This window comes from Leptodactylus fuscus, chromosome 10, assembly GCF_031893055.1.
Source record: "Leptodactylus fuscus isolate aLepFus1 chromosome 10, aLepFus1.hap2, whole genome shotgun sequence".
In the NCBI taxonomy this organism is placed as follows: domain Eukaryota; kingdom Metazoa; phylum Chordata; class Amphibia; order Anura; family Leptodactylidae; genus Leptodactylus; species Leptodactylus fuscus.
This window is the reverse complement of record NC_134274.1, coordinates 87,848,744-87,863,341: the sequence shown is the minus strand read 5'-3', so window position 1 is coordinate 87,863,341 and position 14,598 is coordinate 87,848,744. Positions and strand designations below refer to the sequence as shown.

The following is a 14,598-nucleotide window of genomic DNA, read 5'->3' as shown; positions in this document are numbered from 1 at the left end:
AATGGCCACCGGGCAGCGGCCATTTTTGAGTAGCCGCTCTTGTAGTTCAATACAGGAGCCGGGCAGCGGCCATTCTTGGGTAGCCGCTCTTGCAGTTCAATACAGGAGCTGGCCGGCAGCCATTTTGGGGTGGCCTCTCTATGCTCCTGTATAGAACTAAAAGAGCAAGAGAAGCCAGAAGAGGCGGAGTTGCTGCAGAAGAAGGAGGCGGCGCAGGAAAGAGCTCTGGGCAGCAATGGGGATGCGCTCATCGGCCTTTCATCGCTGGGGCCTGCCCTCATTGCTGCGGAGAGCTCATTTGCATACTGGTTAAAACCGGTATTTCTGTGGAACCACATCTAAAGGTAGAAGACGAATAGCCTTTCTTAAGGCTATTCCGACGTGTTCATTAGAAAAAAAAGGTAGTTTAATGGTAGAATCCCTTTAAAGGTACCGTGCATGCTACTAGGTCAGCAGTCAGGATTTACTAAATCCCCATGTTTTTTGTGTGAGTTGGGCCAGTAGAGCTCGAGACCTACATTGGATAAAAAAGTGAAAAATTTCATCATCTCTCAGAAGCGAAACTTAAAGATCCGAAATCTGATGTTAACTTTGAAGTGACAATGACAGAAGATGAAAAGCCTTCAAAGATGCAGTAACCAAGTTTCTTGAAAATCTCAAAGATCCAGACTACGCAAAAATCATTCGAAATATGCTGCAAAAATTTCAAAATCTACGATGTCTGATGAGCCTCAAACTTCACTTTTTGAATTCGCATGCGAGATTTTTCCCTGAAAATCTTGGAGCAGTTAGCGAAGAGCAAGACGAACGCTTCCATCAGGATATCAAGGTGATGGAGAAAAGATATCCGGGTCGTTGGAACGTTGTAATGATGGGAGATCATCATCGCTACATCGAGACAACCAGAAAAATCGGACAAGAGGAAAAGAATTCGAAAATACAAAGAGACGTAAAGTAACATAAGAAAGGAAAGAAACAATGTTCATTAGAAATGGATGTTACATCTTCAATTTTTCTATTATAAATTTTATTCGTTGCGCGTGATATCCGGAATTACGGTTGAGGCTAATTAGAAAAAAAAAAACAGTGGGTGATACAGAAAAACTAATTGCAGATTGGTGATCAGCACCTAAAAAACATTTAAAATCACCAGACAAAAAAAGTTTTCAAAAAGTGTTTTTTTTTTTTTGTCGGCCGATGTATCTACACTTGTCAACTGAAGGACCTTTGATGATGTCATGAGCATGTGATCAGTCACATGTGTGGGAGGAGTCAGACTACAGACTGTGCCGCTCATGAGCAGGTAATAAAGATGTCTTCACTTCATGAGATTTAGAGAATATATCACATCTGCCGAATCTACACACACAGCTCTGCCCCGTACACTACACACACACACACACACAGCTCTGCCCCGTACACTACACACACACAGCTCTGCCCCGTACACTACACACACACAGCTCTGCCCCGTACACTACACACACACACAGCTCTGCCCCGTACACTACACACACACACAGCTCTGCCCCGTACACTACACACACACACAGCTCTGCCCCGTACACTACACACACACACAGCTCTGCCCCGTACACTACACACACACACAGCTCTGCCCCGTACACTACACACACACAGCTCTGCCCCGTACACTACACACACACACACAGCTCTGCCCCGTACACTACACACACACACACACACACACAGCTCTGCCCCGTACACTACACACACACTCAGCTCTGCCCCGTACACTACACACACACACAGCTCTGCCCCGTACACTACACACACACAGCTCTGCCCCGTACACTACACACACACACAGCTCTGCCCCGTACACTACACACACACACAGCTCTGCCCCGTACACTACACACACACACACACACACACACACACACACAGCTCTGCCCCGTACACTACACACACACAGCTCTGCCCCGTACACTACACACACAGCTCTGCCCCGTACACTACACACACAGCTCTGCCCCGTACACTACACACACAGCTCTGCCCCGTACACTACACACACACAGCTCTGCCCCGTACACTACACACACACACACACACACACACACAGCTCTGCCCCGTACACTACACACACACACACACACACACACACACAGCTCTGCCCCGTACACTACACACACACACACAGCTCTGCCCCGTACACTACACACACAGCTCTGCCCCGTACACTACACACACACACAGCTCTGCCCCGTACACTACACACACACAGCTCTGCCCCGTACACTACACACACACAGCTCTGCCCCGTACACTACACACACACACAGCTCTGCCCCGTACACTACACACACACACAGCTCTGCCCCGTACACTACACACACACAGCTCTGCCCCGTACACTACACACACACAGCTCTGCCCCGTACACTACACACACACACACACACAGCTCTGCCCCGTACACTACACACACACAGCTCTGCCCCGTACACTACACACACACACACAGCTCTGCCCCGTACACTACACACACACACACAGCTCTGCCCCGTACACTACACACACACACAGCTCTGCCCCGTACACTACACACACACACACACAGCTCTGCCCCGTACACTACACACACACAGCTCTGCCCCGTACACTACACACACACAGCTCTGCCCCATACACTACACACACACACACACACACACAGCTCTGCCCCGTACACTACACACACACACAGCTCTGCCCCGTACACTACACACACACACACAGCTCTGCCCCGTACACTACACACACACACAGCTCTGCCCCGTACACTACACACACACAGCTCTGCCCCGTACACTACACACACACAGCTCTGCCCCGTACACTACACACACACACAGCTGTGCCCCGTACACTACACACACACAGCTCTGCCCCGTACACTACACACACACACAGCTCTACCCCATACACTACACACACACAGCTCTGCCCCGTACACTACACACACACAGCTCTGCCCCGTACACTACACACACACACAGCTCTGCCCCGTACACTACACACACACAGCTCTGCCCCGTACACTACACACACACACAGCTCTGCCCCGTACACTACACACACACAGCTCTGCCCCGTACACTACACACACACACACACACACACACACACAGCTCTGCCCCGTACACTACACACACACACACAGCTCTGCCCCGTACACTACACACACACACAGCTCTGCCCCGTACACTACACACACACACACACACAGCTCTGCCCCGTACACTACACACACACAGCTCTGCCCCGTACACTACACACACACAGCTCTGCCCCGTACACTACACACACACACACACACACACACACACACACAGCTCTGCCCCGTACACTACACACACACACACAGCTCTGCCCCGTACACTACACACACACACAGCTCTGCCCCGTACACTACACACACACACACAGCTCTGCCCCGTACACTACACACACACAGCTCTGCCCCGTACACTACACACACACACAGCTCTGCCCCGTACACTACACACACACAGCTCTGCCCCGTACACTACACACACACACAGCTGTGCCCCATACACTACACACACACAGCTCTGCCCCGTACACTACACACACACACAGCTCTACCCCGTACACTACACACACACAGCTCTGCCCCGTACACTACACACACACAGCTCTGCCCCGTACACTACACACACACACACACAGCTCTGCCCCGTACACTACACACACACACAGCTCTGCCCCGTACACTACACACACACACACAGCTCTGCCCCGTACACTACACACACACAGCTCTGCCCCGTACACTACACACACACACACACAGCTCTGCCCCGTACACTACACACACACAGCTCTGCCCCGTACACTACACACACACACAGCTCTGCCCCGTACACTACACACACACACAGCTCTGCCCCGTACACTACACACACACACAGCTCTGCCCCGTACACTACACACACACACAGCTCTGCCCCGTACACTACACACACACACAGCTCTGCCCCGTACACTACACACACACAGCTCTGCCCCGTACACTACACACACACACACACAGCTCTGCCCCGTACACTACACACACACAGCTCTGCCCCGTACACTACACACACACACACACACACAGCTCTGCCCCGTACACTACACACACACTCAGCTCTGCCCCGTACACTACACACACACACAGCTCTGCCCCGTACACTACACACACACAGCTCTGCCCCGTACACTACACACACACACAGCTCTGCCCCGTACACTACACACACACACAGCTCTGCCCCGTACACTACACACACACACACACACACACACAGCTCTGCCCCGTACACTACACACACACAGCTCTGCCCCGTACACTACACACACAGCTCTGCCCCGTACACTACACACACAGCTCTGCCCCGTACACTACACACACACAGCTCTGCCCCGTACACTACACACACACACACACACACAGCTCTGCCCCGTACACTACACACACACACACACACACAGCTCTGCCCCGTACACTACACACACACACACAGCTCTGCCCCGTACACTACACACACACACAGCTCTGCCCCGTACACTACACACACACACAGCTCTGCCCGTACACTACACACACACAGCTCTGCCCCGTACACTACACACACACAGCTCTGCCCCGTACACTACACACACACACAGCTCTGCCCCGTACACTACACACACACACAGCTCTGCCCCGTACACTACACACACACAGCTCTGCCCCGTACACTACACACACACAGCTCTGCCCCGTACACTACACACACACACACACACACACAGCTCTGCCCCGTACACTACACACACACAGCTCTGCCCCGTACACTACACACACACACACAGCTCTGCCCCGTACACTACACACACACACACAGCTCTGCCCCGTACACTACACACACACACACAGCTCTGCCCCGTACACTACACACACACACACACAGCTCTGCCCCGTACACTACACACACACAGCTCTGCCCCATACACTACACACACACACACACACACACAGCTCTGCCCCGTACACTACACACACACACACAGCTCTGCCCCGTACACTACACACACACACAGCTCTGCCCCGTACACTACACACACACAGCTCTGCCCCGTACACTACACACACACACAGAGCGCTGCCCCGTACACTACACACACACACAGCTCTGCCCCGTACACTACACACACACAGCTCTGCCCCGTACACTACACACACACAGCTCTGCCCCGTACACTACACACACACACAGCTCTGCCCCGTACACTACACACACACACACAGCTCTGCCCCGTACACTACACACACACACACAGCTCTGCCCCGTACACTACACACACACAGCTCTGCCCCGTACACTACACACACACAGCTCTGCCCCGTACACTACACACACACACAGCTCTGCCCCGTACACTACACACACACACACAGCTCTGCCCCGTACACTACACACACACAGCTCTGCCCCGTACACTACACACACACAGCTCTGCCCCGTACACTACACACGCACACAGCTCTGCCGCGTACACTACACACACACACACACACACACAGCTCTGTCCCGTACACTACACACACACAGCTCTGCCCCGTACACTACACACACACACACAGCTCTGCCCCGTACACTACACACACACAGCTCTGCCCCGTACACTACACACACACACAGAGCTCTGCCCCGTACACTACACACACACAGCTCTGCCCCGTACACTACACACACACACAGAGCGCTGCCCCGTACACTACACACACACACACAGCTCTGCCCCGTACACTACACACACACACAGCTCTGCCGCGTACACTACACACACACACACAGCTCTGCCCCGTACACTACACACACACAGCTCTGCCCCGTACACTACACACACACACAGCTCTGCCCCGTACACTACACACACACACACAGCTCTGCCCCGTACACTACACACACACAGCTCTGCCCCGTACACTACACACACACAGCTCTGCCCCGTACACTACACACACACACAGCTCTGCCCCGTACACTACACACACACACACAGCTCTGCCCCGTACACTACACACACACAGCTCTGCCCCGTACACTACACACACACAGCTCTGCCCCGTACACTACACACACACAGCTCTGCCCCGTACACTACACACACACACACAGCTCTGCCCCGTACACTACACACACACAGCTCTGTCCCGTACACTACACACACACAGCTCTGCCCCGTACACTACACACACACACACAGCTCTGCCCCGTACACTACACACACACAGCTCTGCCCCGTACACTACACACACACACAGAGCTCTGCCCCGTACACTACACACACACAGCTCTGCCCCGTACACTACACACACACACAGAGCGCTGCCCCGTACACTACACACACACACACAGCTCTGCCCCGTACACTACACACACACACAGCTCTGCCGCGTACACTACACACACACACAGCTCTGCCCCGTACACTACACACACACAGCTCTGCCCCGTACACTACACACACACACAGAGCGCTGCCCCGTACACTACACACACACACAGCTCTGCCCCGTACACTACACACACACACAGCTCTGCCCCGTACACTACACACACACACAGCTCTGCCCCGTACACTACACACACACAGCTCTGCCCCGTACACTACACACGCACACAGCTCTGCCGCGTACACTACACACACACACACACAGCTCTGTCCCGTACACTACACACACACAGCTCTGCCCCGTACACTACACACACACACACACAGCTCTGCCCCGTACACTACACACACACAGCTCTGCCCCGTACACTACACACACACACACAGCTCTGCCCCGTACACTACACACACAGCTCTGCCCCGTACACTACACACACACACACAGAGCGCTGCCCCGTACACTACACACACACACACACAGCTCTGCCCCGTACACTACACACACACACAGCTCTGCCGCGTACACTACACACACACACACAGCTCTGCCCCGTACACTACACACACACACAGAGCGCTGCCCCGTACACTACACACACACACAGCTCTGCCTCGTACACTACACACACACACAGCTCTGCCCCGTACACTACACACACACACAGCTCTGCCCCGTACACTACACACACACACACAGCTCTGCCCCGTACACTACACACACACAGCTCTGCCCCGTACACTACACACACACACACAGCTCTGCCCCGTACACTACACACACACAGCTCTGCCCCGTACACTACAGACACACAGCTCTGCCCCGTACACTACACACACAGCTCTGCCCCGTACACTACACACACACACAGCTCTGTCCCGTACACTACACACACACAGCTCTGCCCCATACACTACACACGCACACAGCTCTGCCCCGTACACTACACACACACACACACACACCATTTTGGGGCCCTCCATGCCTGCCATGTGTATAAGTCCTTGCCCTCTGATTATTGCCATACTAAGCCCAGGCCTCTGGTATTGGGGGGTCCGCAGCCCCTTTTGACACCTCACAGGACACAATATATATTTTTAGGTTCGCAGTGACAGATTCATCTCTCCAAAGCGCTTTACAATTCACAGACTCCTTAAGGCTGAGGCCCCGCGTTGCGGAAACGCAGCTGTTTTTGTTGCAGATTTTGTTGTGATTTTATGAGCCAAAGCCAAGATTGTCTACAAAAGGAATGGGAGACATATAAGGAGCTCTTATACTTTTACCTTCTGCTCATCCACTCCTGGCTTTGGCTCAAAAAACCGCAGCAAAACCTGCAATAAAAAAAAAAAAAAAAAAAATCGGCATTTCCGCAATGTGGGGCTTTAGCCTAAAGGTGTTTTCAGGAATAATAAAGCGGTCCGGTACATTCCTTGCACTGCATTAGTGATATAAGATAAGATAATCCTTTAATAGTCCCACAATGGGGACATTTCAGTGATACAGTTTCATAGATGGTGCAGTAGTATATAGCAAGAGAGAAAAACATAGAAGCTCATGGCAGATAGAGAAATCCTAGGAATCAGAGCAACTAAAAAAGAAAGAAACACAGACATACTGCAGGATCATTTAGTTCTCTGTGCGGAGTGATGTTAATAATACAGCCGACTGTGGTTGTAGGACACGAGGAGGGGTCACAGCATGTAGATATAACAGGCAGAGGTGGGGGACATATGCAGCTATCATGATAACATGTGGTAGTTCCTTTGGTAGGTGGTGAGATCTCCTGCTCACAGCTGATAGTTCGGTATCTTGCATCAGCACTATTGTCCATTAACCACAAAAAATGCCCCAAATGTCCTTCATCACAAGCCCTCCTCTTCCTCTTCCTTTCTTCTTACCACTGTGTTCTACTGCCCAGAGAGGTCTGAAGCCATCCAGGTATACATGGTGCCGCTCTCTTGCCAAGCTTCCATAAACACATGGGTAGGTGGGTGATGGTTCCCAGGCTGTAACAGAGTCCCACATGTCCACAGTAATAGAAAGAAATACCAGTCAGCTGTAGCATCTTCACACATCAGCAATAGACTCCAAAAATCATCTCCTTGAAAGAAGAAGTCCACACGTCCATGTAGGTTTCTCCTCCATGCCACATGGTGTCCATGCTGTCCTTAGCTCGTGGGGGGATGGTAACAGGCACATGTCCAGGTCTTGAGTCATTGTCCATGCTTAACAATAGAAACAAAAGGAACAAAATACTCCACAGGATCTTCTATTCGATTTATAGTTGCTAATTCAAAGTGCTAGTTTGCTTGGTTACAGGATTCTTGAAGATACAGAGAAAAAGAGTGAAAAAGGAACGATAAAGGTCAGATTGGAGCTCTGTATCAGGCAGCCAGCCACTCACTCAGGGGGCGGCGCCAATATACCCACTGAGGTCAGAACTCTCCTCTGTGTTCCCTGCGACTGATCCAAATCTCATTGATATCACCGACTTTACACTGGGTGCAAGTCCATTCAGTCATGTGATCAAGAGTCAGACCATCAGCAGGGGAGACAGAGAGGTGATAAACGGGACTCGAGGGTCCAGGGTGTCTATTAATAATAAAGCTTAGTCAGTGCAAGGAATGTATCGGTGAGCTGTATGATTCCCCGAACAACCCCTTTAACGGTCCTCAGTGTCCCATAGTCCGCATTGGTTTTTGCAGTTCTGTCATGTAAGGTCGGCGTCATCTCTAAATTCTGATTTCATGTCATCTGCCAGAATCCCGGGATCTGGAGCCAAAGGTCTTCTCCTGTACAAGGTAATGACCACTGACTGACCAAACAAGGATGGAGAAGAACAGGAAGAGATCAAAAGCCAACAATATACTAGACCTGGCCCTGGAGATCATCTACCTGCTGACCGGAGAGGTGAGGGATTGTGGGAAATCTGTCCCATGAGCTGACTCTTATCTCTAGTAATAACACAGGAGAGGTGAGGGATTGTGGGAAATACACTATGTGATCAAAAGTATCCGGACACCTGGCTGAAAATGACTTACAAGTTGGTGGCGCCCTCCATGGGTAATGCTGGATACAATATGGTGTTGGGCCCCCCTTAGCCTTGATGACGGCTTCCACTCTCGCAGGCAGACGTTCAATCAGGTGCTGGAAGGTTTCTTGGGGAATGGCAGCCCATTCTTCATGGAGTGCTGCACTGAGGACAGGTATCGATGTAGGTCGGTGAGGCCTGGCACCAAGTCGGCGTTCCAAAACATCCCAAAGGTATTCTATAGGATTCAAGTCAGGACTGTGTGCAGGCCCGTCCATTCCAGAGATGTTATTGTGGTGTAACCACTCCGCCGCAGGCCGTGCAGTATGAACAGGGGCTCCATCGTGTGTAAGATGCAATCGCCATCCCCGAATTGCTCTTCAACAGTGGGAAGCCAGAAGGTGTTTAATACATCAATGTCGGCCTGTGCTGTGATAGTGCCACGCAAAACAACAAGGGGTGCAAGCCTCCTCCATGATAAACACCACCACACCATAACACCACCGCCTCCGAATTTTACTGCTGGCACCACACACGCTGGCAGATGACGTTCACCGGGCATTGGCCATACCCACACCCTGCCATCGCCACATTGTGTACCGTGATTCGTCACTCCACACAACGTTTTTCCACTGTTCAATCGTCCAATGTTTACGCTCCTTACACCAAGCGAGGCGTTGTTTGGCATTGACCTGCGTGAGGTGTGGCACCCAATCACCTGACCACGTTCAGAGTCCGTGAGTTCTGCGGAGCGCCCCATTCTGCTCTCTCACGATGTCTAATGTCTACTGAGGTCGCTGATATGGAGGACCTGGCAGTAGGGGGCAGCACAATGCACCTAATATGAAATACGGATGGTTTTGGGGGTGTCTGGATACTTTTGATTACATAGTGTATGTCACTTGACCTGACTCTTCTCTCTAGTAATAACACAGGAGCGGAGAGGTGAGGGATTGTGGGAATGTCTATAGTGATATTTATCAGGGTCTCTCCATACTCAGGACTACACAGTAGTGAAGAAGACATCTGATAAGTATGTGACCCCCAGCAGCCGCCCCCCCCATGTGTCAGGAGGATGGAGCAGGAGCCCGAGCCCCATCATGGAGCCTTCACCTCACTCACTGATACCTGAGAGCAACAACGAGCAGAAGATCCTGGAGCTGACCAACAAGATGATCTGTCTGCTGAGCGGAGAGGTGAGCGCTGCTGGGAATGCTGGGACATTAGACACTAACACAAGGGATGATGTGTCTGGAGGATGATGAGGACGGTATCATTGTGTTGTCAGGTTCCTATAAGGTGTCAGGATGTCACCGTCTATTTCTCCATGGAGGAGTGGGAGTATTTAGAAGGACACAAGGATCTGTACAAGGAGGTGATGATGGACGACCCCCAGACCCCCACATCACCAGGTAAGAGGAGAGATGGTAGAGAGCAGTATGGAGGGGCCCCTAGATCCCCCCCCATCATCTGACCCCCACATCACCAGGTAAGAGGAGTGATGGTAGAGAGCAGTATGGAGGGGCCCCTAGATCCCCCCCACCATCTGACCCCACATCACCAGGTAAGAGGAGAGATGGTAGAGAGCAGTATGGAGGGGCCCCTAGATCCCCCCCATCATCTGACCCCCACATCACCAGGTAAGAGGAGAGATGGTAGAGAGCAGTATGGAGGGGCCCCTAGATCCCCCCCATCATCTGACCCCCACATCACCAGGTAAGAGGAGTGATGGTAGAGAGCAGTATGGAGGGGCCCCTAGATCCCCCCCCCCATCATCTGACCCTCACATCACCAGGTAAGAGGAGTGATGGTAGAGAGCAGTATGGAGGGGCCCCTAGATCCCCCCCCCCCATCATCTGACCCTCACATCACCAGGTAAGAGGAGAGATGGTAGAGAGCAGCATGGAGGGGCCCCTAGATCCCCCCCCCATCATCTGACCCTCACATCACCAGGTAAGAGGAGTGATGGTAGAGAGCAGTATGGAGGGGCCCCTAGATCCCCCCCCCCCCATCATCTGACCCTCACATCACCAGGTAAGAGGAGAGATGGTAGAGAGCAGTATGGAGGGGCCCCTAGATCCCCCCCCCCCATCATCTGACCCTCACATCACCAGGTAAGAGGAGTGATGGTAGAGAGCAGTATGGAGGGGCCCCTAGATCCCCCCCATCATCTGACCCCCACATCACCAGGTAAGAGGAGAGATGGTAGAGAGCAGTATGGAGGGGCCCCTAGATCCCCCCCATCATCTGACCCTCACATCACCAGGTAAGAGGAGAGATGGTAGAGAGCAGTATGGAGGGGCCCCTAGATCCCCCCCATCATCTGACCCTCACATCACCAGGTAAGAGGAGTGATGGTAGAGAGCAGTATGGAGGGGCCCCTAGATCCCCCCCCCCCATCATCTGACCCCCACATCACCAGGTAAGAGGAGAGATGGTAGAGAGCAGTATGGAGGGGCCCCTAGATCCCCCCCATCATCTGACCCTCACATCACCAGGTAAGAGGAGAGATGGTAGAGAGCAGTATGGAGGGGCCCCTAGATCCCCCCCATCATCTGACCCCCACATCACCAGGTAAGAGGAGAGGTGGTAGAGAGCAGTATGGAGGGGCCCCTAGATCCCCCCCCATCATCTGACCCCCACATCACCAGGTAAGAGGAGAGATGGTAGAGAGCAGTATGGAGGGGCCCCTAGATCCCCCCCATCATCTGACCCTCACATCACCAGGTAAGAGGAGAGATGGTAGAGAGCAGTATGGAGGGGCCCCTAGATCCCCCCCATCATCTGACCCTCACATCACCAGGTAAGAGGAGTGATGGTAGAGAGCAGTATGGAGGGGCCCCTAGATCCCCCCCCCATCATCTGACCCCCACATCACCAGGTAAGAGGAGAGATGGTAGAGAGCAGTATGGAGGGGCCCCTAGATCCCCCCCCCATCATCTGACCCCCACATCACCAGGTAAGAGGAGAGATGGTAGAGAGCAGTATGGAGGGGCCCCTAGATCCCCCCCATCATCTGACCCCCACATCACCAGGTAAGAGGAGAGATGGTAGAGAGCAGTATGGAGGGGCCCCTAGATCCCCCCCCCCATCATCTGACCCCCACATCACCAGGTAAGAGGAGAGATGGTAGAGAGCAGTATGGAGGGGCCCCTAGATCCCCCCCATCATCTGACCCCCACATCACCAGGTAAGAGGAGAGATGGTAGAGAGCAGTATGGAGGGGCCCCTAGATCCCCCCCATCATCTGACCCCCACATCACCAGGTAAGAGGAGAGATGGTAGAGAGCAGTATGGAGGGGCCCCTAGATCTCCCCCCCCCCCCCCATCATCTTCACCTTCACTTGGATACAATCAGAGCTGCTTCTGGCCATATACCTTATGGATGGCTTCCAGCAGCCACAGCAGGTCCTGATATTCCCCACCATTCTGATACTGGTGCCCTCTCTGGTGGATTCACTATCCGTGATGCCTAAGTCTTGGACACCATTTTTTTTAAAGGGTTTTGGTATAATCCCTTTAAGTGAAAAAAAAAAATAGGATTTTATTTTCTATATATTTGTGACGTGAATGTTTTTTTTGTATATTTACAAAATATTTAAAATGTTTTTGTTTTGTTTTGTAAATAATATTAACCTAAAAAAAATCCATTTTCCCAGCAGTTGGCTCCCGGAATTCCTCGAAGGACCCCATGTGTATAGCTCCAAAGATTGAACCAAAAGAAAACAATATATCTCCAGATTTAGACGGAGCAGACCCCATGACACTTCAGAGCAGACCTCTGCCATCTCATAAAACAGCGTCTACTTGCGATCAGTCGCTGGTTGAAACACATATTATGGGCTGTAACGCTGCTGCGGGGAGGAAACACTCCGCACAGGAATCACATCTTTTGCCAAACGGTGAATTCATCCAGTCTCCTCATTACAAATCAGAAGAACATCAGAAACCTGAAATGGGAGAGACGATCCCTCTTTATTTAGAGATCGGAGACTGGTTTTCACCCAAGATGAGTGACATCAATCTATTTCTATGTTCGGAACGTGGCAAAGATTTTCTTCCTACATCAGCGCTTATGGAACATCAGAGAAGCCACACAGAGGAGAAGCCATTTTCATGTTTAGAATGTGGGAAATGTTTTAGCAAAAAATCGGGACTTGTCCTACATCAGGGACTTCACCGAGAAGAGAAACCATTGAGCCCGCAATCTATCTTCCTTCAGAATCGGAGAATTCACACAGGAGAGAAGTCCTTTCAATGTTTAGAATGTGGGAAAAGTTTTGTCCACAAGTCAGATCTTGGGAGGCATCAAAAAATTCACACGGGGGAGAAGCCATTCTCATGTACAGAATGTAGCAAATGTTTTGCGCAGAAGTCGCTTCTCACCATACACCAGAGAATTCACACGGGGGAGAGGCCATTTACATGTTCTGAATGTGGGAAATGTTATGGCAGTAAGACAGGTCTTATCAAACACCGGAGAATTCACACGGGGGAGAAGCCCTTCTCATGTCTGGAATGTGGAACGTGTTTTACAGACAAATCGAATCTCGTTCAGCATCAGCGAATTCACACGGGGGAGAGGCCATTCTCATGCTTAGAATGTGGGAAATGTTTTACCCAGAAGTCCGCTCTTCTGCTTCATCAGAGAATCCACACGGGAGAGAAGCCATTTTCATGTTCTGAATGCGGGAAATGTTTTTCTCAGAAAGTCGTTCTTATGAGACATCAGAAAGTTCATACAGATTCATTTGCGCGACTTTTACAATAAAATTATTTGGTTCCCCCGACCGATGAGTGACATTGTCATTGTTTCTCTGCGAGGGAAAATGTGAGCAGCTTGTGACAGTCTTTGTACACTCGTTGTAGTGACACAAGGTTTTACGTTGGCCATTGCACCACCATGTTGCCGCTAGCGGAAAAAAGAAGCGAGCTGCCCTTTCTTCAGGTGGATTCCGTGGATCGCTGACCTGGCGGCAGCAACCTCCCTCCCGAGTTGGCCCATTCATTTGAGCCGACTCCGGAGGGGGAATCCACGATCCCGACGGTTGTGGCAGGCGGGTTTTGATCTGAGAGTGACGCGGCTCTCCGCATCACTCTTGGTGCCAAAATCTGC

At 51.8% G+C, this 14,598-nt stretch overlaps 1 protein-coding gene across 2 annotated transcripts; it reads left to right on the top strand.

The window, feature by feature from the left end:
* The first annotated feature begins 1,264 nt into the window (after positions 1-1,264).
* On the top strand, positions 1,265-14,263 carry LOC142219348 (uncharacterized). 2 transcript variants are annotated; one of them, XM_075288339.1, is made up of 5 exons: positions 1,265-1,303; positions 9,213-9,361; positions 10,484-10,678; positions 10,771-10,894; positions 13,145-14,263. In XM_075288339.1, the coding sequence occupies exons 2-5, from the start codon at positions 9,281-9,283 to the stop codon at positions 14,251-14,253; spliced, it is 1,509 nt and encodes a 502-aa protein (XP_075144440.1). In that variant the 5' UTR covers positions 1,265-1,303; positions 9,213-9,280; the 3' UTR covers positions 14,254-14,263. The 2 variants fall into 2 exon arrangements, with proteins under 2 accessions (XP_075144440.1, XP_075144439.1); XM_075288338.1 differs by having other exon boundaries at positions 13,142-14,263.
* The last annotated feature ends 335 nt before the right edge of the window (positions 14,264-14,598 follow it).

Bases quoted from the DNA above. Each gene is read 5' to 3' on its own strand.
- LOC142219348 (XM_075288338.1), top strand. From the start codon at position 9,281: ATGGAGAAGAACAGGAAGAGATCAAAAGCCAACAATATACTAGACCTG. The intron at 10,679-10,770 runs GTGAGCGCTGCT...TTGTGTTGTCAG, and splicing joins TCTGTCTGCTGAGCGGAGAG to GTTCCTATAAGGTGTCAGGA. The intron at 10,895-13,141 runs GTAAGAGGAGAG...CCATTTTCCCAG, and splicing joins CCAGACCCCCACATCACCAG to CAGTTGGCTCCCGGAATTCC.